At 37.9% G+C, this 27935-nt stretch overlaps 1 protein-coding gene across 4 annotated transcripts; it reads left to right on the top strand.

Annotated features, from left to right (window-relative positions):
* Window positions 1–577: 577 nt before the first annotated feature.
* Window positions 578–27935, top strand: LOC114309962 (5'-3' exoribonuclease 4). 4 transcript variants are annotated; one of them, XM_028255854.2, is made up of 23 exons: window positions 606–907; window positions 1714–3105; window positions 3547–3649; window positions 3722–3798; window positions 3878–4069; window positions 4241–4360; window positions 4605–4667; window positions 4761–4913; window positions 5007–5171; window positions 5437–5514; window positions 6026–6112; window positions 15548–15622; window positions 19718–19813; window positions 21443–21513; window positions 22126–22254; window positions 22386–22462; window positions 22555–22595; window positions 22706–22780; window positions 24103–24254; window positions 24348–24452; window positions 24556–24631; window positions 25206–25288; window positions 26469–27935. In XM_028255854.2, exons 4-23 carry the CDS (start codon window positions 3745–3747, stop codon window positions 27166–27168), a joined length of 2592 nt encoding a protein of 863 aa, XP_028111655.2. In that variant the 5' UTR covers window positions 606–907; window positions 1714–3105; window positions 3547–3649; window positions 3722–3744; the 3' UTR covers window positions 27169–27935. The 4 variants fall into 4 exon arrangements, 3 of the variants coding, with proteins under 3 accessions (XP_082723951.1, XP_028111654.2, XP_028111655.2); XR_003645946.2 differs by lacking the exon at window positions 1714–3105 and having other exon boundaries at window positions 578–907; window positions 24556–24672; XM_028255853.2 differs by lacking the exon at window positions 1714–3105 and having other exon boundaries at window positions 584–907.

Genomic DNA, 27935 nt, shown 5'->3' with positions numbered 1-27935 from the left:
GAAGTTTCAATCATTGCTCATTATAAATACATGTTCAGAAATTTATTTAAAATATAAATAGTCTTCTGTGATTAGAAAAATTATAAATATCTCTATATCAGAATTTTTTATTTAATAGAATTAATTGAAAAAATAAAATTTCTAACTGTTCACCTATACAATAATAAAATTTTTTAAATTATTAATTGAAATAAAATTTTAACATTATTAAAAATTATTAATTAACTTGTTGATTTATTAATAAAATGACATATATATTATGAAATTAGAAATCTTAAAGAACATAATATAATTTTTAAAATTACAAAAATAATTTATAATTTAAATAAATTTCAAGAATTGTGTTTATAATTTATCCTAAAATTAATGATTTTATATAAATAATTTATAATTTAAATAAATTTCAAGAATCGTGTTTATAATTTATCCTAAAATTAATGGTTTTATGTAAATTGATTAGAAAGTATAAGAGACATAAAAGTTTATGATTGGCCCAAAACATGCCACGTGATGGTCGGAACCAATCAATAATTTTTTCGTCCCCACCGAATCGGAACCGTCTCGACTCATGCAAACCAAAAACCAAACCCAATTCAATCCAATTCAATTCAAACTAAAACCCTCTCTCACACTCCTCCTTCCCAAAAGGAAGATTCGGCATCTGCAATTCCGAGCCACCGATCGATCAGCCGTAGCACCCATGGGAGTCCCGGCGTTCTACAGGTGGCTCGCCGATCGCTATCCTCTGTCGATCGCCGACGTGGTGGAGGAGGAGCCCCAAGAGGACGACAATGGCGTCTTCATACCCCTCGATGTCTCCAAACCTAACCCTAATGGCATGGAGTTCGATAACTTGTACCTCGACATGAATGGGATTATCCACCCCTGTTTTCATCCTGAAGGCAAGGTATGGACTTTACTTTTAAAAAAGAGAGTAGAAAGTTCATTTGATACGCTGCATTTCGATGGATAAACTTAAATTTGAGTGAAATTGGCAATTGTCAAGTTTAATTTGGGTAGAAGAAGGACCTGTGTGTTATGTGTGAAGTTTTGATTGCATGGAAATTTGAGTTAATGAAATGGGTCTTCCTTGTTTTGAGTCAAAATGTGAGTAAAGTTTAATTTGGTATGGGTTTGATTAAAGGAGTGGAGGGGATTTTAGTGACTTTTTACTCAAATTTAAGTTTGATTGAAAATTTGGGTGAGGCTTGTAGATGCCCTCACACACACACACACACACACACTCTCTCTCTCTCTCTCTCTCTCTCTCTCTCTCTCTCTCTCTCTCTCTCTCTTTAAAAGCTTTATTTGATAACAAAGTCAGATTTAATTTAAGCATAAATTTGAGTAAAAGCTTTATAAATTATAAAGCCAGAGTGTGGTAATTTAAGAAATTTGAGTGAACTCATTTTGATATGAGTTTGAGTAAATTAGTGAGACAGAACAGAGACCAACTCCCAAAAGAGAGCTAGACTGAACAATTAATCAACACCAGCGGTTAGGCTGAATCAAAGTGGCAAGGCAAAGTGTAAGATCAAATCTGAACAGTATTTCTATGCTGCTTGTAAATTTGTTTCAAAATGTACTAGAAAATAGTCACATCAGCGTGTGCGTCCTGCTCATTATTCTTTGACCGTATGTCTCTAGTACAATTACCTACGGATCATTTGCTGTCTGACACCTCTAAAATAACTAATTGGCATTGTACTGTAGTGTATCCTTTAACTTGGCAAAGTCAGAATTGATTCCGGTGGGTGACGTGGAGAATGTTCCAGTGTTGGCGGCTGTTTTGGGGTGCAAGGTGACTATGTTGCCAGTTTCCTATTTGGGTCTTCCGTTGGGGGCTTCTTTTAAGGAGACTAAGGCATGGGATGGGGTGGTGGATCGTGTTCAAGAGCGTTTGGCGGGGTGAAAGCGTCAGTACTTGTCCAAAGGAGGGCGGATCACTTTGAACAAAAGTGTCCTTTCTAGTATTCCAACATACTTTATGTCTGTGCATATAATCCCAGATTCCCAGCAGGGGTGGCTACAAGATTGGAGAAGTTACAAAAGGATTTCTTGTGGGATGGCGGAGGAGAGGGCTTTCATTATCATTTGGTGTCTTGGGAGAGGATTTGTTTTCCAAAGGAGAAGGGGGGCCTAGGGGTGCGGACGTTGGTGGTGTTTAATCGTGCTCTTTTGGGGAAGTGGTTGTGGCGGTTTGCGATGGAAAGGGAGCGCTTGTGGAGGAGGTTGGTGGTGGCCAAGTATGGGATGGATAAAGGGGGGTGGTGTTCAAATAGGGTGTGTCAATCCCATGGGTGTAGTCTGTGAAAGGGGATTTGGTTAGGAAGGATAGCCTTTGGGTATAGGGTTCGTTTCAAAGTGGGGGTAGGGGATCACGTTCGCTTTTGGGTAGATAGGTGGTGTGGCGAGTTGTCTTTGGCGGCCATGTTTCCATTGATTTTTGTTATTACAGTTGATGTGGACGAGGTGGTCGCTTCGGTTCAAGTGCGGCAAGGGCAGTCATACACATGGAATCTTCGGCTTCGTCGTAATGTGCTAGATTGGGAGTTGAACCAATTGGTGGGTTTGTTGTATGAGCTTCGGTTTGGAGGGAAAGGTGAGGATACTTTATTATGGGAGGTTCCGAGGGCTAAAGGGGTTTTTTCGGTATCGTCGTTTTATAGGATGCTTGAGGGGGATGGAGTTGGGGTGTTTCCTTGGAAGACCATTTGGGCGGTGGGATCACCGTCCAAGGTTGCTTTATTTGTTTGGACAACTGCTTTGAATCGTATTCTGACTATTGATAACTTAATTCGGCGGAGCCATGTGTTGGTTAATTGGTGTTGTATGTGTTGTAGGAATGTGGAGACAGTGGATCGTTTGCTAGTTCATTGCCCGTTTATGTCTCGGCTTTGGAATTTGATTGTTGCTTTATTTGGTCCAGTTTGGGTGCAGCCGGGTCTGTACTGGGGGTTCTTCAAAGTTGGGGTGGGGTTAGGGTGGGCAAGAGGCGTTGGAAGGCTTGGGCACTTGCTTCTCATTGTTTGTTTTGGCTGATTTGGTTGGAGCGTAATAGGCGGGTTTTTCAAGATTCGAGCCATTCGGCTCTTTGGTTAGAAAGTAAGTTACTCTTGGTCTTGTATAGTTGGGTGAAGGGTTTGGTGGATCCCAATGTTTTGTATTTTGTTGATTTTGTGAAAGATTTGTTTAGTTAGTTTTGTGTCCGGTTTGGGGTGTTGGTTTTGCTCTTGTATTTTTTGCATCGCCTTGATGCTTTCTTAATAAAGTTTGATTATTTATCAAAAAAATAAAATAAATTGTGGCTATGATGAGACTTTTTGTATCTTCCTTACAAAATGCTCAAACTCAATATTTTTTTTTTTCCATGTTGCTTGGTAATGTCATTGAAAGATCTTTGTTGGTGTAATTGGTAGTTGGCATATTAGTTTGAAATGGATTTTAGTTTGATTGACCTCTCTTTTTTCCCTCTCTCTGTTATTCTGTCATGAGTTTGATAAGGCTATTAGTGTGATATTGAAGAGATGTTCTCTGCTAATGCAGCCCGCACCTGCCACTTACGACGATGTATTTAAATCAATATTTGATTACATTGACCATCTATTCTCATTGGTTCGCCCAAGAAAGCTTCTTTATTTGGCAATTGGTGAGATCTATTTTCTGAAATGCCTTATTCTCTTCCTAGTTACACTAGAGCCAGTTATCTATAATTTTGTAGATGGGGTTGCTCCAAGAGCTAAAATGAATCAGCAACGTTCCCGGCGCTTCAGAGCGGCAAAAGATGCTGCTGAAGCCGTAAGATTCTTTTACTCTCGTATCAGCTTAATAATAGAGAAAGTCAGTAAATATGTAGCCTTTTGTTTCTCGTATTTAGGAAGCTGAGGAGGAAAGATTGAGGCAGGAGTATGAAGCTGAGGGGAGAAATCTGACTCGTAAAGAAAAGACTCAAACGTCTGACTCAAATGTCATAACTCCTGGCACTCAATTTATGGCAGTGCTCTCAGTAGCACTTCAATATTATATACAGACTAGGTTGAACCACAACCTTGGTTGGCAGAGTACTAAGGTTTGGTAGACTTATTCCTATATATTTCTTGTTCCCTTGGTCTGTTCAAGGTTGGATAATTACTTTCCTGTGGGGTAAATCCCTTCTGGTTCTTTTGCAATATATTCCTGGCTTTCAGTATAGTTTCTGTGTTAGTTTATTTATGGCTCTGCATTGGGTGATTATTTGAAGGTTATTCTTTCTGATTCAAATGTTCCTGGTGAGGGCGAGCACAAAATCATGTCTTTCATTCGGCTACAACGTAACTGTCCTGGTTTCAATCCGAATATGCGGTATTGTTTGTATGGCCCAGTGAGTGTGATATCTTGTCCTTGTTTTTGTTAATGAAGAATAATCTGATTAATTCTTTCTTCTGTCTTCTTCTTCTTCTTCTCCTTCTTCTTTTTTTTTTTCTCCCCGTGCTTCCTGTTTACACATGCTATGTGGTAGCAAAAAGGGCTTTGAATATACATAAATATATATATATATATTTGTGTCCACTATAAACTTGCAATTTGGTAATTTCTAAATGAATGATATAGTTTAATACAAGCAGGATGCAGACCTTATTATGCTGTCTTTAGCTACACATGAGGTTCACTTCTCAATATTAAGGGAGGTTGGTGGCTACTCTTTTAAAATATTCTTATACCTCCTCTAACTTGTTCAATAATCATGATTGATGTCATATGCCTTTTGGTCAATCATACAGGTGATTACTCTCCCTGGGCAGAAAGAAACATGTTTCCATTGTGGTGAAGTGGGTCATCTGGCTGCTGAGTGTCCAGGTATGCCAGGTGGCAAAGATGAAGATGTTAATGGGAAGGTGGTGGACAACACGCCAATTCACAAGAAGAAATATCAGGTTGGATAATTGTCATCTTGCCTTCTGATGCTTTATTTTGTTTGTCACATACTATGTGCACTTTGTTTATGAACTTGTTTATGGCCTGGGCAGTTCCTCAACATCTGGGTGTTGCGAGAATATTTGCAATATGAACTGGAGATTCCTAACGCTCCATTTGAGATTAACTTTGAGAGATTAGTGGATGACTTTGTGTTTCTATGTTTCTTTGTTGGCAATGACTTTCTTCCGCATATGCCTACACTGGAAATGCGAGAGGTATGTGACTGGCTGGCAATCTGTTGCTCAAATGGTTTATGATTGAAACAATTGGTTGAACTTTTCACATTTGTACTTTTTAGATGTTAGGGAAATAGAAATTACTCATCTCTTTTTCTATGATGAAAATGATAATAATCTTGTTTTACAATAAAAAAAATATGCTACATGGCTGATGGCATTCTTCCCTTAGGACTCTAAATACTCTTTTCATACTGCTTTACGCTAACAAAAGCACACTTGTTTTTTTTATTTTATATTTCAGGGTGCTGTTAATCTTCTGATGTACGTTTATAGAAATGAGTTTACTGCTATGGGTGGTTATCTTACTGATGCAGGTGAGGTAATATTCTTCTCTAAGTGTTCTAGTGAATTCTTGTTCCCCCCCCCCCCCCCCCCCCCCCCACTTAACTCCTGTTTTGTTGAATGTTGTATTTGATGGTTGCAGATGCATTTATTCTGTTTTGATAAATTTAGCATATTATTAAAGGCCCATAGGTGCATAAGCAATATGCCTAGTATGTGTACTACCCATTCACATCAACTCAAGGATCCAAGATCTAGGCATTGCTAAATGAAGTATTCTCTCCTCGCCAACCTCAATATATTGTAAATCCCAATATAGTAAAAGGAAGGACAGTTCATTTCTCCCTCAACTCCACACACACTACAGATTTATTGTGGCATCTACTTAATATAATATTCCAATTTAAAATGGTTTGGCTTGTGTTTATCATTTCATGATGGTCATTTGATAACTTTATCTTGCACTTACCAAGTCAAAAATCTGGTGTTAGGTTGGATTAATTGCCTTCTTAAAAGCATGTCCTGAAGTCTGTAACTTACTTATTCAGGTTTTGCTGAACAGAGTGGAACATTTTATCCAGTCAGTCGCAGTCTTTGAGGACCAAATCTTTCAGAAGCGGGCTTATATACAACAGGTGTTTCCCTTGTGAGAATATTGTGTGAATATTTTAGATTGTGTGAATTTTTTGTTCTTAGGATTATTCTTATTTCCTATTTGGGATTTAGCCTAAAATTGCTATATTTATTAGATGTACACTTTGTATTGTTTTACAATTGAATATACAAATTCATTCAGAAATCTTACAAGGTATTAGAGTTGTGTATGAAACCCTAGCCCATCAATTGTTGAGGAGTTGCGATTGTACCCACATCACAATCAATATCAGTTCTCACCAAAATCAGAACCATTCAATACCAGAATCATAGTACCTCATCTCCTTTGCTTCAACCTTTAGTTTGCACATTTGATTCGCGTGACTGACCTATCTGGTTCGCACATCTGGTTCACGTGAGTGGTCCATCTGGTTCACACCTCTTCTTTGCTCATCTGGCTCGTATGGGTGACCCATCTTCGCAACTATCTCTGATTTGCTATTGCCTTTGCCTATGTTCATTACAATAGTTCATCGCATGACCCATCAAGTTGTCTGCCTCATCTGACCTCTCGACCAACTGGGTTCCTTCGTTGATCCATCTGGTTGATTCGGTGCACCTGTTTGTTTGGACCGATTGGTTTGAGAGATCCATCTGGGCGACTCACAATAGCTGTTCGGGTCTTCTCCTCTATGTGCGACTTATGATAACTCTCCCTCCCTACCTCGTCTGGTTCGAGAAACCCACTTGGTTGAGTCGTCGCACTTGTTCATGTTCTTCTTCTTTGTGTGTAACCCACGAAAAGTGTTCTTTGATTTGTGGTCTCTCCTTGCTGATTCACTGTGTTGATTGGTAATAAAGCTTCTATTTACAGTTCAGCCCCTCTATTTGTGATTAGCTGGCATTATTTTTGGATTATTACACTTTCACCACACCAATACTAGTCTTGTGTTTCTCTAGTTTTGGTGTTTTGGGGTTTATTACGTTTTGACCCATCAGTTTCTCTGGTTTCAAATTACAATGTTTGATGATAGGATTGCTAGGCCCGAAAATAGGTCACTAGCTTCAAATGAATGTGTTTTTTGTCATCAGAAGGGTCATTGGAAGTATCACTATCTCAAGAAGGGATGCTTTCTTGTCTTGTCTCTTCTCTTCAGCAGTCTCAAAATCCGTTCTGTACTCCTCTTGTAGCTTATACTGCATCTGCTCCACCTCTTGATCCCGGCTTCCTTAAGAGCTCAGATTAGTCAACTTCAGCATATACTGTCTACCTCCCAACCATCCCCATCTGCCTCTATTGTTTCCTCTTTGCATTCAAGTTTGGTTGGGTTCTTTTTCAAGTATCTCTTCGGTTGTCTGGCTTTTTTACTCTGGTGCCTCTCATCATATGGCTCATCATCTTTCCTTATGAAGATCATGGAAAGAAGAGAAAGAACAAATTTGGAATTTCACATGTAGCACATTTAGGGCATAAGAATTAAAGATTTGGAATAATTTTGAGTCTTCGTGTCATTATAGTAGGTTTTAGTAATTAAGGGTATAATGGTAATTCCAATCCAATAATTGTTGGACATGGGTTGTAGGGGTCATCCATGAGTTTTATTTTGGGTCAATTTATTAAATGAGTGATTATATATGAGTTTTATTATGTTTAAAATAATCTTAGTGGTCAAAAGTCCAAGTTTCCTATTTTGATATTGAAGTAGAATTAGAAGTCATTAAAGTTTTCTATTATGATTAAAGTAGAATTGGAAGTCATAGTTGGTCTAGAATATTAGTAGTTGCTAAATATTTTTAGTTTCTAAATTTGAGAAGTAGTCTTTATAGAATTAGGAGAGTCTTTAGCCTATAAATATATGTGTAATCTCAATGATTCAATAGCAGAGTTAATATTATGAAAATTTGAGATTGTGTTTGTGTGATTGGTCTATCCCTTGCGAGGGTAAAGCACCTCTCTCTCTCTCTCCCCTTCTTCTTCTTCTTCTTCTTCTTCTTCTTCTATCCAGTAAGGTTATTATTCACGTCACTGTTCACAATGCTTAGAACAACCACTCAATTACTCCTAAACACTTGTGTTTTCATTTTCAAAACCCCAGCCTTTTATAAATCCTTAAACTCCTATTTTTTAAATACTTTTTGCAGCCACAAAATCCCACCAAACCCAACCCTATAAGTCTATTGTTGCTACTGTCAGTATACTTAAACTGGGCTCACTATTTGTAGGAAAGTAATCCCTACTCGCCCTACATCAGTTTGGTATAAGAGTTTCAAGATCGTACTTTTATTCTCCACTGTTTTTGGTTTTTTTTTTTACAAAGTTGTTTTATATCATGGTGACAAACGCTGAATTGAATTCCAAGTTCGAAGCCTTCTCAAAAGATTATGAGGCTACTGACGAAGATGTTGCAATGATAAAGAGTGATGTGCATACTATCAAAACAACTTTGAATGGATTGAAAACTTCCATGGAAAGATTGTTGGTTGCTGTTTTAGAGAAGACTAATATCTAGGAGCAAAAGGATGATAGTGTAGAAGATTTTGAAGAAACTATGAAAGAACAAGATGAACATGCTGTTAATATTGAGGATATTGAAGAAATTTGCCTACTAAAGAAAGCATGAAAGATCATCTGATTAATGTTCTAAAGCCAAGGAAGCTATAGAGGATGATGAGAATGCAATTAAACTTTATGCTTTTCACAAGAAAAATGAAGTTCACATTGAGTTTATTATTCCTGACAAATTCGAAGTAGTCAATGGAGTGATGACAACATTGAACTTTTTGATTTTCTTATCGTTCGTTCCAAACAATCAAGTTGAATTGTTGCAAGTGCAAGATTCCATAATCCTTATACTTCAACATTATAAAACTCGAGGTCAAGTTTTTTCGAATACAGGGGAGAATGATGAAGATCATGGAAAGAAAAAAAAAAGAGAAAATCTGGAATTTCACACGAAACACATTTAGGGCATCAAGAATTTCCTATTTTGATATTGAAGTAGAATTAGAATTCATTAAAATTTCCTATTATAATTGAAGTAGAATTGGAAGTCATAGTTGGTCTAGAATGTTAGTAGTTGCTAAATATTTTTAGTTTCTAAATTTGAGAAATAGTCCTTATAAAATTAGGAGAGTCTTTAGCCTATAAATATATGTGTAATCTTAATGATTTAATAGCAGAGTTAGTATTATGAAAATTTGAGATTGTGTTTGTGTGATTGACCTATCTCTTGTGAGGGTGAAACACTTCTCTCTCTCTCTCTCTCTCTCTCTCTCTCTCTCTCTCTCTCTTCTTCTTCTTCTTCTATCCAGTAAGGTCACTGTTCACAGTGCTTAGAATTAGGGGTGTGCGCGGTGCGGGTCGGTGCGGTTTGAGAGAAAAATAGAAACCGTATGGCGGGTGGCGGATTGATAAAAGTGTCACTAGAATTTGCCATTTTCCTTATAAAAAATCGACGGTTCGTTGGCAAATAATGACGGATTTGCCTTGGCGGTTCGAGCGGATTGGCGGTTTATAAAAAATATAATTCAAATTACAAAACTTAAATCAAAGAGTAAAAAAAAGACGAGAGATACCGTGATGTTAAACATCTTGTGAAGCTTTTTTCTGATGCAACAAGTGTAGCAACAACATGATAATATCAACGACTATGCCATCAGTTCATTACAAACATCTGTGGAAGCTACAATGATCAAATACAATACATAAAATTAATGTCATTCAGGGTTTACAATATATTGAAAATGTTTACTATTGAAAAGTATTTAGATTGAAAAGTGAGCTGATGTAAGTTTGCAACATGGCTAGAAAAAAAAAAGATTGAAAAGTGAATTGGAATCCAACTTTATTTTAGATTACTGACATCTTGAATTCCCCTCGAGCAGTAATGTGATACTATATTCTAAGGTATAGAACAACAAGCAAACTTAAGTAAAAGAATTTTTAGAATCTTATAAAATATGATTTAATAGCGGTGCGGGTCGGTGCGGTTTGGAAGAAAAATAGAAACCGGCGGATTGATAAAAGTGTCACTAGAATTTGCCATTTTTCTTACCAAAAATCGGCGGTTCGATTTGCAAATAATAATGAATTTGCCTTGGCGGTGCGATTCGGTGCGGTTTTGGCTGTTTCGGCGGTATTATGCACACCCCTACTTAGAATAACCACCAAACTGCCCATAAACACTTGTGTTTTCATTCCCAAAACTAGAGGTGTCCGTAGTTCGGTTTAGGACGGTTTGCGGTTCGGTTTGGACCCGCCCGCATCTATGCGGTTTGGGAAAAAGTCAACCTGCAACCGCTCGCAATGCGGTTTGTACGGATAGGGTTCGCAGGTGTACGGGCGGTTGCAGGCGGTTTGCGGATTGAACTTTTTTTCCAAAAAATTATATTTAGACCTTTGCAGTGATTGATTAAATAAAACAAACAGATTCTATTGATTGATTAAATAAAACAAATAGATTCAACTAAGACACAGACAGATTAAATAATCTGAATTCCAAAAATTAAATAAAACAAACAGATTCAAACAGACAGATTCAAACAAACAGATTCAATTAAATAATCTAAATTCCAAAAATTAAATAAAACAAACAGATTCAAACAGATTCAACAGATTAATAAACTAAGATCAAACAGATTCAACTAAGACACAACCAAGATCAAAACAGATTCATATTTACATTCCAAATAGAGGCCAAACACAGATTCATATTTATTTACAGATTAATAACAGATTCATATTTACATTCCAAATAGAGGCCAAAACAAACACAACTAAGATCAACACATTACAGATTCAACACAGATTCAACACAACTAAGATCAAACAAAACAAACACAGATTCCGAATCAGATCTGCTGGTCCACAACAAAAATCAGATCTGTTGGTCCACAAAAATCAGATTTGTTCGTCCACAAAAAATCAGAGATAAGAGATCAGGAAGAGAGAGAGAGAGGGGGGCTTACCTGTGTGTGAGTCGATCGGTTGCAGAGATGCAAAACCAGAGAGTGAGTGTGAGACTGATGAGATGAGAGAGTAAGGGATACAGATCGGATCAGATCAAATCAGAGAGATATATATCTGATATATTATATATAGATATATAAATCAAAAAAAAAATCAACGATCGGGAGAGAGAGAGACAGAGATTGAGAGAGAGAGTTCACCTGTGAAGTAGATCGGCTGTGCGATGATGATCGGTGCGATGAGATGAGAAAGAGAGTGATCGCCGATCGGTGTGCAGAAACGAGAGTGAGAAAGAGAGACAATGATGTTGAGATGAGACTCTGAGAGAGAGTGAGAGAGCCAATTAGATTAGGGTTTTTTTTTTCTTTTGTTTTGTTTGTTATAGGTGAGTGAGAGATGGACGGTTAGATTTGAAAGAGGGGGGGGGAAAAAAAAATTTAATTTAATGCGGGCGGGTTGGGCGGGTGCGGTTCAAATCCACAACCCGCCCGCAACCCGAAATTTATATAAAATTCAAACCGCACCTTACCCTAATGTGTTTGCGAAACTGCCCACATGCGTGCGGTTCAGATCGGGTAGGACGGTTTGGGCGGGTCGAATGACCCTATGCCCAGCCCTACCCAAAACCCTACCCTTTTATAAACCCTTAAACTTCTATTTTTTAAGTATTTTTTGCGGCCACAAAATGTCACCAAATCCAGCCCTATAAATCTATTGTTGCTACTGCCAGTATGATTAAACTGGGTTCATTGTAAGAAAGTAATCCCTATTCATCCTATATCATCTCCTTACTTTAGAATTGTACTTCCCTTTCATTTCCTATTACTGTTAATGCCGCTAATGGGTCTGGTATGTCTGTTATATCTGTTGGATCTGTCTTACTGTCTGCTATGTCTGCTGTCTCTATCCCATCTGTCTTTTATGTTCCTCAGTTATTTGTCTGTTTATTATCTATCAGTAAGGTTTGATGCCTCTTGTTTAATGTTATCTTTTCTTTTTCTATTTGTTCTTGAATGTCCAAGTAACAGATTGGGATCAACTGTAAAGTTAGAGACCTCTATGTTGTGGTGAACTTGCATCTGTCTATGACTGCCTCTCCAATTGCCTTTTCTTTTTTCAATTAGATTCTCTGTCATGTCCTTTCTATTCGTGGCATTCTAGATTAGGGTATTTATCTGCTAACCGCTTACAGCCTTTGGCTCAGTCAGGTATATTGGGTAAAGTTTCTCCTAATCAAATTATCGAGTGTCGGGGGTGTAACCTTGTCAAAATGATAGTCTTATTTTTTCGTAAAAGTACTTTTATATTTGATACACCATTTTCTTTAGTTTATACTAATGTATGAGGTTCTTTTCCTATTCTCACCAAAAGGGGTTTTACATACTATGTGTCATGTATTGATTATTGCACCCGGGATACTTGGGTTTATCTTATAACTCATACGTTTGACTTCTACCAAATGTACCGTATTTTTCAGTCTATGGTCATTTCACAGTTTTGGTCTATTATTAAATTGTTACGGTCTGACTTGGGTGGAGAATATTTTAAAACTAAGTTCTGTGAGTATTTGACCAATTTGGGTACCATTTACTAAATTTCTTATAGTGATACACCTGTCCAAAATGGTCGTTTTTTGTGTAAACATCGTCATCTCATTGAGACAACTAGGTCTTTCCTTCTCTCTGCCTCTATTTCAGTTCTTTTTTAGGGTGAAGCAGTTCTTACTGGGCTTTTCTTCTAAACCTTATGCCTACTCCCCAACTCTCTGGTCGTTCTCCTTATGAGACTCTGTCCTCCCAACTTCCCAATTATTCTCTCCTGCATATTTTTGAGTCTGCTTGTTTTGTCCTTTTTCCTCGTAAAGATAGGACTAAACTTAGTATCCGATTTGTTCTGTATAACTTTTTAGGCTACAACCTTACCTATAAAGACTATTGTTGTTATGACCTTGTTTCTCGTCGCCTTTATGTCTCCTACCATGTTGCCTTTCTCGAACGTCTATCTTACTTTAGCTTCCTTCGATCACTACGCCGTTTTCCAAAGAGGATTTGGTTCACATTGATCCATTTCCTTCTAAGTCCCTCCGGATGAGTACATCTCTATTATTTCCCATGAGCTTGTTCCCTCCACCACCTCTCTTGCTGAGTCTCTCTCCATTGACCCATGAGTTTGTTCCCTCTTCTCCTCCTTTTCCTCCTCGTCCGTTGTTAGTCTATTCTCGTCACAAGGCTCTCTCTCCACCAGTTGTCTCTACCCCTACTGTCGATCCTTCTGCCTCTGATGACTCTGATCTTGCCAATTGTAAGTATCCACTTCACATCCGTAAACAGATAGTCAAATTTGGTTTTGCTAAAACATCTTTTTCTCCTTCGTACTGTACCTTTTTGTCTACTGTTCACTCTTTTTTCAGAACCCCAGTCTTACAAAGAGGCCTGTCAGGATCCTAATTGGATTCAAACTATGGAGGATGAGTTGTTTACCTTGCAGAAGACGACTACTACTTAGGAGTTGGTTCTTTTGCCTGCTAGCAAGAATCTGGTTGGTTGCAAATGGGTCTATAAAATCAAGACTCATTCTGATGGTTTTCTCGAGCGCTACAAAGCTCACCTGGTTACCAAAAGTTTCTCATAGGAGTATAGTATTGATTATGAGGAAACCTTTGCCCCTATTGCTAGGATGACTATTGTCTGTACTTTGATCTCTGTCGATGTTGTTCGTCATTGGCCTCTTTATCAGATGGATGTTAAGAATGTATTTCTTAATAGCTATCTCACTGAAGAGGTGTACATGCGTCCTCCTGCTGGCCTTCTTCATTCCTTTGGACAGGTTTGTCGTCTTCGGCGTGCTTTGTATGATTTGAAGCAATCTCCTCATGATTTGTATGATCGCTTTCAAACAGTTGTCACTGAGCTTGGGTTTCATCCTAGTGCCCATGACTCAGCTTTGTTTTTCTTCCACACCTTTGCTAGTTTTCTTGCCTTGTTATTGTATGTGGATGATATGATAATCACTGGCTCTGATTGTTCTATCATCTCTAAGGTCAAGTGGCATCTTTTCCGTACCTTTGAAATGAAGGATTTGGGCCCATTGTGGTATTTTCTTACTATTGAAGTAGTTTCTTCTCTCAAGGGCTACTTTTTGTCTCAAGTTAAGTATGCCAATGAGGTTATTCACCGTGTCAGTCTTATTGACACTAAGATTTCTAATACTCCTATTGAGCTTAATATGAAGCTCAACATTGATGATGGTGTCCCTCTAGACGATTCTACTCTATATTGCGAGCTCGTGGGTTGTATAGTCTATATGACGATTACTCGCCTGATCTTGCCTATGTTGTTCATGTGGTTAGTCAATTTGTTTCTGCTCCTCGCTCTACCCATTGGGTTGCTTTAGTTCAGATTCGTTGCTATTTTTGCAGTACTATCTTTCAAGGCTTGTTGTTGTCTTCTACTTCTTCCTTAGACTTGATAGCATATGTTGATTTTGATTAGGCTGATGATGTCACTAATTGCAAGTCCATTTCTAACTTCTGCATGTTTCTTGATAATTCCTTGATTTCTTGGAAGAGCAAGAAACAGACCATTGTTGCTCATTCCACTGCCGAAGCAGAGTACCATGTTGTGGCCCATGCCATTGCTGAGATTGTTTGGCTTTATTGTCTCTTGTCTGATTTGGGTGTCCCTCAATTTTCCCCGACCTCTCTTAATTGTGACAACTGCAGTACTATTCAGATTGCCCATAACACTGGCTCCCAAGAACAAACGAAGCACATTGAAATTGATTGTCACTTTGTTTATCAGCATCTACAGTTTGGCTCCATCTTGCTTCCTTTCGTCTCTTCGACTTTGCAATTTGATGACTTATTTACCAAGACTCACACCACTGCTCTATTTTAATTTTTTCTTGCAAACTCTTAGTGTTTTCTGTTAAAATGCCTTGGGTTTGAGCGGGGGTGTGAGAATATTGTGTGAATATATTAGATTGTGTTAGATTGTGTAAATACTTTGTTCTTAGGATTATTCTTATTTCCTATTTATGATTAGGCTTAAAATTGCTATATATATTAGATGTACAATTTGTATTGTTTTACAATCGAATATACAAATTCATTCAGAAATATTACATCCCTATCTTATATTGTTTCATCAGGATTTACAACATTAGGATTTTGATTCATGATCCAATTTTTGATTTAACAACTATGATTACATAACAGCATTGCCAATTCTTATATCTTGCCCATCGAATTAATATGCAAGATGCATCTGCATTGGTGTGTGTTTGCATGTGTATTATTTCATTCTTGTCATATGATTTTCCTAAACATCGTCGAAAACTATATACTTTAATCTCGTTGAGCTCGAGTTTGTTTTGCTTGGGCCATGGGTTTTGTTTATGCTTTCAGTGCATATCTTTATGCATAAATCCATTTATTATTGGTGACAAGTTTATTTTTTTTTAATTACAATGGGTTTTTTTTTTTGGGGGTTGTTGTTGTTGTGGTCAGGCTATGGAGAATAATGAAGATATGAAGCTTAAAGCAAGAAAAGAGGTTTCTGAAGTGCTACCAGTTGTGGATAAGGTCTGCTTTCACTTGGATTTATTGAAAGATCTTAAAAGTAATGAGCACCTAATTCAATTTTAATGGTAAACTTAGATTAGGGAAACTGGAAAACCCAAATCTTTCACATTATAATTCAAATAGCTTGTTGACTTTGTCCGATGATAAATGGTTGGGGACTAACTTGAGCTGCATGATATGGGTTCCCTTTGAAGATGAGAATAGATTATGGACGTGCGTCACAAGTTCTAAAGGATCCACCAAGCTCTCAATTATTTTGCCATTGATGCAAGAGTTGGAGACGCTAATTTTCTCTCTTCCATTGATCATTTAAGCGGTTGATCATTTTAGTTTTTATGTTTTTTGATAACAACTACAACTTTATTAAAAGGAAAGAGAAAAAAGAGATACAATGAGGTTAAAGGAAGAAAGTCCATAAAAAGAGAAAATCTGCATATCACATACAACCAGCCAATTTGCAGCGTTTGGTTCATTTTCAATTTTTAGGTTTTTTTAAACTACCTTATTAGAAAATTCAACTAATTCTTCTTTGTTTTAAATAATTTAAAAACTTGTTCCATCCTCGTACTGTTAGTATTTTAAACGGCTTAGATGTTGATTAAAAAAAATTGACATTTCACTTTCAAAAGTTGGATTTACTTTTCCAGCATGGAAAATGGAATTTAAAAAAAAAAGAAGAAAGTATTATAATATGTTTATATATTTGTATTCTTTGGCTTGTTTGTGATTAACAGTGGTCCTGTCACTTGGGTTTTTGGATAATCTTTATTTTAATTTGTAGAAATTTAATGTATAAAGAGAAATGATTGTATTATTGATTGTTATGTTGATTGATATTTATTACAATGATTCATGATTCCTATATATAGAAGAGGGTGAATGTGTAGTAGGTAAGGAGTAGGTGAAGTGGAGGTGGTAGTGGTGTAGTGGGTTAGGTTTAGTGGAGTAGGTGAGGTGGTAGTGGTGTAGTGGGTTAGGTTTAGTGGAGTAGGTTTAAGTGGGTGAAGTAGGTGATAGGTTTTAACAGCCCCCCGCAAACTCAAGGGGGATAGGAACTAGCCAACTTGAGTTTGGAGAGAGTAACAAAACAAGAAAATAGACGAATACATAAAAGAAAAGAGGATAGGAGACACTGTATGGTCGTGTCAGACCGATGGTGAAGACACTGTATGGTGGTGTCATAACGTTGTAGAGGACACTGGATGGTTGTGTCAGACCGATGTAGAAGACAGTTTATGGGGTCATGTCGGACCGTTGTAGCAGACAATGTTGTGATAGTTGTTGTGACAGTTTACGGAGTCTTGCTGGACCCTTGTAGAAACTAACCGAAATCAATGTCGGGACAGTTTACAGAGTCTTGTCGGACCCATGAAGGAGCTAACCGGAATCAATGTCGGGACAGTTTACAGAGTCTTGTCGGACCCTTGAAGGAGCTAACCGGAATCAATGTCGGGACAGTTTACAGAGTCTTGTCGGACCCCTAAAAAGTCGCACCCTCAAAAGGTGTTGTGACAGTTGTTGTGACAGTTTACGGAGTCTTGGTGGACCCTTGTAGAAACTAACCGGAATCAATGTCGGGACAGTTTACAGAGTCTTGTCGGACCCTTGAAGGAGCTAACCGGAATCAATGTCGGGACAGTTTATAGAGTCTTGTCGGACCCTTAAAAAGTCGCACCCTCAAAAGGTGTGCCCAATCTGTCAAAAAAGGCGTGCCATCAAAAGGCGTGCCCAATCCATAAAAAGGCGTGCCAGATATGATGGCGAGGCACGTGAGTGCCTTGGCTGGCGCGCCCGTTTGTCGTCTGGCGTCAAGTGGCGCGCGATACGCGTGGCTGCCTCGGCTATTTAACCAAGACGGAGGCTGAGGCTGAGGCAGAAGCTGAGACAGAAAAACTGAGAGAAACCTCTGAAAATTTTCTTCGTTTTGCTGAGAAAGATACTCTGTAACACTCTGTTGCCCAGAAAAATAGCTTCGTCTTCCCGAGGTCTGCTCACTTTCTTTCCCGACCTCAACGAGTCAACAAGAGAGATAACTGGTGCGGTGGCACTGGAACCTCAACCAAGCGCCCCGGAGTTTGCTCCGTTGAACTTTCCTATGCAGTCTGTGGAGCAAAGAATGGCAGTGCAGTCGGATGTGGAGGCCAATCAGTATACATTGAAGTCATGTGTGGAAACCATGACTGCGGTTACAAATTTGTCGAACCGGCTGTAGAGTAGGACAAATGAGGTGCAGCAGTTAAACGCCCAACTGGCTCTGCTCCAACGCATGTATAAGGATGCGCGAGCAGAGTTAAGTGTGCTAAAGGCGGAAAATAAGGAGCTGAAGCGGAAGGCCACCGTGATGTTCCGATTTGGAGGTCCACCGTATGCTGTAGTGGAGGAGCAGGGAGGAGGCAACTTGCTTGGTGGTCTAGGAAGCACGGAGGCAACGCCATCAAGGGCCGCGCAGGACGGAGGCAAGAAGAAGAAACCGGCGGCAGAGTAGATAAGAAAAAATCCCGCCTGTGGATGTGTTGTTTGTTTTTGTGGTTTTTTTTTTTTTTTTTTTTTTGGGTAAAATTGTGATCGGGGTTGAGCCCTGAGATGAATAAAATATGGTTTGTTGTGCAAATTGGTAAATTGTTTTGTTTAGGTTTTTTTTTTTTTTTTTTTGGATTTGGTTTTGGTTTAATAATAATAATAATAATAATATATATGTATAGATAGAAAAGAAAAGAAATGGAATGCAATGTATATATATGTATATGTTTACATATTAAAATATAGATAGAATATATTATGATGAGGTTTTGGGTGGGAAAAATGATAAATTATTGTAAGAGAGAGTGGGTGGTTCATGTGAGTAGTCTCGTGGGTGAGAAGAAAAAGAGGGAGTGGGGGATATAAAAAAAAGAAAAGAAAAGAAAGTGGAAGAGAGTGTGAACATAGTGATGATGAAAAGTGGGAACCAACCCATGTGGAGACATTCTCAGAGTACCCCCCACTTGGACGATTTGCAGTCAGGGACATGCGTCAAACTGTTGCTGTTGGTGTTATCAAGAATGTGGAGAAGAGGAGGCTTGTCTGATGGCCTCTTGGGCTCTGTAATCATATCGAGGTTGGTGGACCTCTCAATCGTGTTGTCACCCTCAAAACCAGAGATTGGGACAAAAGGAATTTTGTCAGGGTTGTAACCAACCTTCTTCAGATAGGAAGAGACTTCCTGCACAATTTCATCATACCTTGCTTTTGAGTACTTAGAAGTGGTAGCATCCATCTTGTTACAGCAGCAAATCATCTGCCTCACTCCAAGAGTAAAAGTAAGGAGAGCATGTTTACGGAAGAACTTGGGCTCCTTCTCAATCTCCTTGCCAGATCGACGATCAATCTCAGCAAACTTGACAGCAATGTGGGAGGTGTGGCAGTCAAGAACTGGAGGATACCCATTACCAATCTGACCCGGGTGATTCATAATAATAACCTGGGAGGTGAAATTTGCAGCTTCCTTGGCTGGAGCATCCTTTGAGTTGGATGCAACAAAACCACGCTTGAGATCCTTCACTGCAACATTGTAGATGAAGACGACCGAGACGGTGGTGTATGGGAGGACAACAGTGAGAGGAGGGGCAGTGGTGGTGGACTCGAAGAAATTTCAAGGTATGTGTAGAAAATTCTAGCGGATTAGGTTGAGGCCCGGCGGGCGGCTAAGGTGAGGTTGCCGCCCGCCGGGGAAGTGAAAATACTAGATTCTAAACCCGCTCTGATACCATGTAGAAATTTAATGTATAAAGAGAAATGATTGTATTATTGATTATTATGTTGATTGATATTTATTACAATGATTCATGATTCCTATATATAGAAGAGGGTGAGTGTGTAGTAGGTAAGGAGTAGGTGAAGTGGAGGTGGTAGTGGTGTAGTGGGTTAGGTTTAGTGGAGTAGGTGAGGTGGTAGTGGTGTAGTGGGTTAGGTTTAGTGGAGTAGTTTTAAGTGGGTGAAGTAGGTGATAGGTTTTAACATAATTTTTCAGCATATTTGCTTGTTCGATGTGCACATGAAACATATATGTATGGCTGTTTTTTTTATTCAATACTAAGAAATTTGTCATTTTCGCAGGTGAAATTAGGTGAGCCTGGATATAAAGAAAGGTATTATGCTGAGAAATTTGATGTATCAGATCCTGAAAAGATTGTTGAAATTAGAAAAGATACAGTAAGTTCCTTTTAAGTTTTGTACCATCTCAAAGAATGAAGTAGGTAAAATGTGTTTTCCAATTACTATGATTGTTGTATCTAAATGGTGTGGAGAATGTCCAACACCCCCCCCCCCCCCCCCCCCCCCCGCGCCACCCCTCTCTAATAGTGCTTGGCTGACTTGAATCTTCATTGTGCTATGTTTCTATGAATTTCTTTTCTTGGCATGCTAGTTTCTTCAAGTTTCAATTCCCTGACCATGCTTATCAAATTGTTTCACTGACGACTCTATGGAATATAGACATAGGGTGTGCTTTTTCCGTGATGTTTTGCAAAGATCCAAGTGAAGTTCAAAAGAAAAGCTTATATCACATGAGTTCCCCCCCATCAGGCACCGATTTTCTTTAGTTATGCCCAAATGGATTCTTCTTAATATTTTGATACTGTTAGCCAAGGAGAGGTTCAAAAGACAAGCTCACGGCACATGAGTTTCCCTTCACAATACCTGGTTTATTCGGTTTCTTACATTTCTTCATTCCCATCTGAGCCTTAGTATTGACTTTATCCTCTGTACCAAAACAGCTTGAGTGTCCCCCAGTCGTGTTATGGCAATAGAATAGAGCTAAGGCACTCTTACGATATGCTTGGTTTGAGTTATGCTCGATGGGTTTCTTTTGAACTAAGATATTTGATATACATAGAGAGGTTCAAAACAAAATCCTATTTCACATGAGTTCCACATCTGAATTCTTGGTTAAAACAAATTTCCCATATAGCCCAAAAAATAGACGTACACCACCTGGTCATACTACGCCTATCCTTCTAATGAGTATAGTGCACTATGTAGCTGCCTAAGAAATATCTTTGTTACATGGACTCTCCTAAATATATGGAGTACCCATGTTGGACCCTTGACACTTGAGTAAGGGCATGGGATACATGTTCCACATGTGTAGGTGTACATTTATCCAATACGTATGTCTAGCAATTCAAATTTACAAGATAATTATGCATGAGTTTCCCATATAATGTAAGCAACACTCTATGCTACATTGTACATAATATTGTCCAACAAATTTAAAGATGAATATTAAGAAATATAATTATTTTGCCATGTTTTTAGACATGGGGATTAGATGAATTTGACACTTAGACACATACTCAAGCCGATACCCATACCCAAGCCTGTGTAACATAGGAAATATCTACCAGTCAGCAATGAGAGGAGCAGTATTTAAAAATAAGCATAAATTTTGGGGTGGTATACCTTGTAGACCTTCCTTGCTTGAAAGTAATATTGAGGAAAGACTTCCAGTATTTGGCGTCCCGTTTGTTGGTGTCTTATGCCAACTACTTGCGATAATTCCTTGTCTCCATTCTTAACGGAGTAGCCAATCATTTCTTCCCTTGTATGTGTGTTTTTACTTGCCTTTTTCTCTCTAAAATGTATTCCAAGAATGAAGTTCAATGATTTTTTTATTTTTTTTACTGTATGGCTAATGATGCTTTTTTCCACATTTAAATGTTTTCACACATAATGAATGGAGTATCAAATTTGATAACCACATTTTGTACATTGTAGTTATAAAGTTTATATGATTGCCACGCAACAGGGATTGCACTGGATGATCCTAAGCTGTATTTGCAGGTTTTGAGATATGTAGAAGGTTTATGCTGGGTTTGCCGGTATTACTACCAAGGTGTCTGCTCATGGCAATGGTCAGTTTCTGATTTATAGGAGACAGCATCATAATTTGTTTTACCAATAATGTTCGGGACACTAACAATCATATTAACTAGACTATTTGGTGAATGTGAACCCTATGTCAACATGCGATTCTTGTATCTTAGTTGGTTTGTTTGTTGGTATATTTGTGACTGTTCTAGCATTACTGTTTGTTCTACATGCTCAATCATGAAGATAATCAGTCATCTGTGTATGTGTATAGATATTAGATATTAGTACATATGTTGATGATAAGCTTCTGTAACGACATATGGCAAAATAAGTGGCTGTCCACCCCTATTGTGCTGTATGTTGTGTGGGTTGGATAGGCAAAAGAGGGGAATTTTGCTTTGTGTCCTTAAATGAAGTCAGGGAAAGCAGTCCATGAATTCTTCACTTTTTTTGGATCTTATTTATAAGATGTTATTGAGACCAAGTATGTAGACATGGGCAGATGCTTAATCCCTATCCCACCACATAGATGATATAAACACTGTTAATATAAACACTGTTTTAATTAAGGAGGTTTATGCTTTTGACCATTTTTTGTGTGGGATGCTGTTCTTCAACATACTTCTAAAATTTTCTTACCTGTTTTTGTTCAGGTTTTATCCATACCATTATGCTCCATTTGCTTCTGATCTAAAAGGTCTAGCTGATTTAGAAATAACATTTTTCTTGGGAGAACCTTTTAAGCCCTTTGATCAGCTCATGGGAACCCTGCCAGCTGCAAGGTTCATATTACTTCCTATTTTTGTTTTTTAGTTTTTCCCATCTGCAGTTATCAAATATACTTCTGATTTCTTTTATTTTTTATTTTTTATGCTGTATTTGGTTGTGTAAGCATCTATCTTTCATGTTACAGTTCTAGTGCTCTGCCTGAAGAGTACAGGAGATTGATGACTGATCCAGCATCACCAATCCACGAATTCTACCCTTCTGGTAGTATTACTCGATTGTCATGTTCTTCTATAATTTATTTTTGAATCTTTTTCTCCTGTTCATTTATTGTTGGGGTTCTCCTATTTGGACAGATTTTGAGATTGACATGAATGGCAAACGCAAAGCGTGGCAGGTATGGCTTTTATGTTCCTAATTATTCTTCTAGCTGGACTACTACTACTACTAGTACTACAGATGTTGTTGGCTTTTACAAGTTATCTTGAATTGTTTTGTGAGGATCAGGGCATTGTCAAATTGCCATTCATCAATGAGAAGAAATTGCTTGCTGAAACAAAGAAGCTTGAGGACACTTTATCGGTATGAAACATGGGATTGTTTTTTACCCTTATGCTTTGATTATATAATGCACATTATGATGGATAATATCCTGATTGTTTTGCTGAAGAAATGTTACAGAAGAGCCTGGCTTAAGGAAATCCTTCTTGCCAAAATTAGGGAGACTTCAAAATAGACGATACTGGTCACCTTTTAAGATATTCTCTAGGTTATTTGCTGACAAGAATAGTTGTTACCCTTCTTGTCAAGCTTATACTTTTCCAAAAATGGTGAACGTATGAAATAGTCTTAAAAGCTTAAACTGTTAGGAAATAAACCCAACATTGTATGTCAAATATCCAACAGTGCAACCTTGTTTTGCACGTGGAGAGACGAGCAAACAACCCAACAGGGTTCAAAGAAACAAATATACCAAATGAGGGATCAAATGCAAATGGAGAGACTTAAAATCAAGACCTTCCAGGACCAAAAGCTCTATATTATGTTAGATCAATACTTGTCCTAGAAATTTAAACATGGATATTAATAAATATGATTATTTTGCCATGTTTTTAGACATGAGAATTAGATGAATCTGACACTTAGACACATACCCGATACCCATTCCCATACCCTAGTCCATGTAACATAGCAAATGCCCCTAATTCCCCACCCCTCCTGAACCCACCCAAACACCGATGCCCCTACTGAGGCTTGAACCCCCAACCTCCCCTATAGAAGTGTTGGGTTGATGCCTCTATCCCACAAGGCCATTGGCCAAAATTCTCTTCGTTGTTGATAAGAAAGAAACAAAAGACTAATGTTCTGAAAGGTCACATTTAATCCCTCTAGTTGTGTTACTTTGCTTTTTTCAATTTTATCGTTTTAGAATCAAATTACACTGAATCCCTTTTCGAAGAAGGTGAGATGTTTGTGGGTTCTTAGGGCTTGTTTGGTTTGTTTTTGGGAAAATTTTTTGAAAAAAATTCTCTACAAACAAATTTTCAAGAGTAATCAAACCAAACAAATTTTTTCAAAAAAAATCTCAAAATTTTGTTTTGTTTGGTTTGCTTCTTTCCAAAATCACTCTCTCTCTCATACACATCAAATCAATCACTTTTTTTAAAACTCTCCTCAAAATAATTTTCCAAAACCATTTCTGAAAAAATTCAAACCCAACAAGTTTTCGTACTTTTTATCTCAAAAACTACTCTACAAACACAAACCAAACAAGCCCTTAATTTCCACTCTTGTCAGATGATTGGAACAATAACACTCACACGATCTCAGAATTATAAAATTTGCGTTTTGTTCTTTTTATATATAATTTTATTTTATGCTAATCAAGGACTTGATACATGCAGGAGGAAGAACGAGTTCGCAATAGTGTGATGCTGGACTTGCTATATGTACATCCTTCTTATCCTTTGGCCGCCCAAATTATATCATACTACCAATTGTTTGATCAGTTAACCCCACATGAAAGATTTCCTTGGCCAATTGACACAAACATTAGGTTAGTTTAATTTATCTGTTCAGTTTTTGATTGTTGTGTTCACTGTTGGCATAGGCTGTTTTACAAACTTTATTTGTTGTCAATGTTTTGTAGTGAAGGAATGAATGGATATCTTTGGTTATGCGAGAGGAATGGGTGCAGGAATGTGGTTCCTTCCCCTGTCAATGGCTTGCAAGATATTGAGAATAACCGGATTTTGTAAGTTCCCTTTTGTTTTATTTATTTATTTATTATTATTATCATTACCATGTTTTGTGGACCACTTTATGGAGTGCTTTCCTAATGTGTTTCCGTTTTACAGAAATGCTACCTATCTGAATCCTCCGCCCCATAGCCACATCCCAGAACCTCCTAAGGGCGTACACTTGCCTGAAAAGGTGCATGACATGTGACATCTGCGATGTAGTAGCATAAATAGGTTAAGTGTCTATTAAATGGCCTATTAGTTGTAGTTTATAAATAGGTGATATAATACTCTATTGTACTTAGCTTTTTGATAAAAGAATATACATTGTGATTGGAGTAGAACTTGGTTTCTCTCTCTAGCCCTTAGGGGTTTCACCCCTAATTGGGGCATTTGTCTTCTCTCTCAATTTGATCATTGATTTGCATATGGATTGCATTAATTTGGATGCTCTTAGAGTTGCTTGTAGTAATCCTTTATTTTTTGAGAGAGAATACATTAGACTCATTTATCTACTTCAAGAATGGCACTTCTCCACCCGTACAAATGACATTGGACTACTACTATTTTGATTTATAAATTTGTTGTTTCTATTTGCTGCTCTTCCCTTGTGGTGTGGGCATAGGTGGAAGTATTGTGAAGTGTTGTTTTTGTAGGAACATATGCTCATATATGTGGCTATTGGGTTGAATATTATTTATTGTTGATGCTATTACATAGATCCTTTGTAAACAATGACCAATAAGTGCTTTGTTTTACCTCTGCAGGTTTTAAGCCCTTTGGACATTAAATCTTTCCCTATTTTATGGCACGAAGATAATGGTGGCCGTCACCAGCAAAGCAGAGAAAGGTAAGAATACATTTGACTATTTTGGGATTGTGAGTATGCTCCATCTTTGGAGTAGTTGTACCTCCCTGTCTGGATTTTACATGACTGTTAAGATTGTTATTAACACATGTAGGGAACCAATTTCGAGCCTTTATTGTTCTGTTACTCTTGTAATTATTTCCCCTAGTTGATCAATTACTCTTGTAATTGTTTGGAATGTTACTTTCTTTTTATTTATGAGTTTATGATTTCCTTGGATCAAACTCAATCCTGCCCCTTCCACAAAAAAAAAAAAAAAAAGCATTTCCTGTTTGAGCAGCAAAAGGTGTCCCTCTTCTTGTGCCTGACCCCAGAAGATGGGTATTTCTTCTTACGAGGACACTAGGGCTCGATTTGGATAGATGTGAATTTCAAATCAAGAGATTTGAGGTTGGATTTATAGAAATATTAGAGTAACTTAATTTAGGTGGATAGAAAAACTAGTAAAAGATGTATTTTGGTACTATCTTTGTAGTTAAATGGGGAATCCTTAGCACGATTTCAAATAACTGCTTTTGCATAGGTATTTCAAATGCTTCATGATAAAGCTCTTTAATATGATCTTCAAATACTTTTTTGGGTGAAATCTTCAAATACTTGGGTACACTATCAAACCTAAATTTGAGTTATTTTTCTTGCTTCCTTCTGATCTTGCTAGCCAGTCTAATTCTTTCAAGATCAGATTGAGAGATTGTTAGATCCACATCCTTCCCCTTGCATTGGAGGATCCTGCTATGTGGGAGATGGATTTGTTGATATAGCTGTAATTTTGTGAATTTGGCTTTTTTCGAAATACACTTCAAAAGGAATCAGTGCATGAGCTTTTAATGAATTTGAAAGAATTTGTATGGAAGTTGTGACAAGTCTGTCTTTTAATCATATTGACCTACACTTGCAAAACTTCCAAATCTGAATTCTATCATAAGTACATATCTAGCTAGGATTCTCTCTCTCTCTCTCTCTCTCTCTCTCTCTCTCTCTCTCTCTCTACATATATATATATGTTGACAAGTGACAACTGTAGTAGTATTTATGATTTTAGTTAAAAGTAGTCATATGAGATCATTGCCACCATCACCGTCATTATTATTATTTTTTGTTTCTAATGACAGCATATCTTGACATACCATTAATTTCGTTTTGATGGCATCTCCTTTTTCAGGCCACCTGTACCTGGGGCAATATCCAGTGCTCGGTTAGGAGAAGCAGCGCATCGTCTGATCAAGAACACACTGAATCTCAAACCCAATCACAAATCTTCTGAATCTTCGGAACAAACTCGGTTAGGAGAAGCAGCGCATCGTCTGATCAAGAACACACTGAATCTCAAACCCAATCACAATTCTTCTGAATCTTTGCAACAGACTTCATATACAAATTCCCCAAGCAACCATGTAATTAGAAGGCCAAGGCCAGCCAGACCGACTTGGTATCAAAGGGCCTTGATTGAGGATCCAAGTTTCTCATGCAGAAACTATAATCACCCTCGAGCAATAATGGGTAACCCTGGATTTGTGCTCTCTCGGTGCAAATTGCAAGCCAACAGATTTAATCAAGAACAGCAACGCAACTTTAGGGCTGAGATGTCTGCTTTGACAATTGGCGATGACAGAACCAGGCCAAATGCATTGGTGTCTCCGAGGATGCCAAATTCCGAACAAATTCCAAATATTCGTAACCAGTCTGTGCGGAACATTAGTGCATTTCCATCTCCACCTCCCAAGCAGATGATTGGACCAACAGTTAGAAATACCGGAGTGTATAGTAAGCAACAGAAGACTTCATTAGCTGCAACATATGGGAAGCAGGTGAAGAAAGTTTATCGGGTCAAGAGCCAGGGGTCCCCACCAGAATCTTCCTGATGCTGGTTATCAGCACCGATGTATGTTATTGTAATATTATCATATCTCAGTCATTCTGCTTGCAATAGCCTCATCCAAGAACATAATGCCAAGCTCCAAGCGTGACATGTCATCTTCAAGTGCAACAAAGAATACCATCTTCTCAAGTTAATTGGTGCGTGCTAGTGTAGGAACATCGTAGACGATCAAGTTTTCTTGATAGGGGGACATGGATCAAGTCCCCATAGCATTGGGTGAAAAAAGAAGAGAAAAAAAAAAAAAAAGAAAAAGTAAAGAAAAGAAAAGTAACAGGTAGCAAAATGTTCTAGTTGTTCTGATTGGATTTACCATAGCTGACAATATCCCATTCACAGCCTTACCCTCTTCTAAATTTCCCCTTTTTGTTGGGTTGTTGAAGAGGATTGTAATTACCTTAACTTGCTGCTGGGATTAGATATATTTTATCTTATTGTTTTTTCCCCGTTCATAATTTCATTGACAGGTTCGTGACAGGATTAGGAGTAATGTTGATCCCACTGTTAATTTGTGGGGAAAATGTGATCTACACCCAATTTGCTTATTGTTTGTGTTTGGACAGTACTTGGGAGAGATATTTCTGCTCCAAGTACTTGTTTCTTGACCTTTAGAAAGGTTGGAGAAGTGGAGAACTATGAAATCCAACCCAAGCATGTTTATCTTTATAAGAACAGTGCATTTCGTGCTTTGATTGTGAACAAGAAAAAAAAGGGAAAATTTATATGTAAATGACCGGGATATTATTTGGATGA

The sequence above is a fragment of the Camellia sinensis genome, chromosome 5 (genome assembly GCF_055761805.1).
Source record: "Camellia sinensis isolate YWXY chromosome 5, ASM5576180v1, whole genome shotgun sequence".
NCBI classification, from domain to species: Eukaryota; Viridiplantae; Streptophyta; class Magnoliopsida; order Ericales; family Theaceae; genus Camellia; species Camellia sinensis.
The sequence above is the reverse complement of the archived record's forward strand: the minus strand, read 5'-3'. Positions and strand labels throughout refer to the sequence as shown.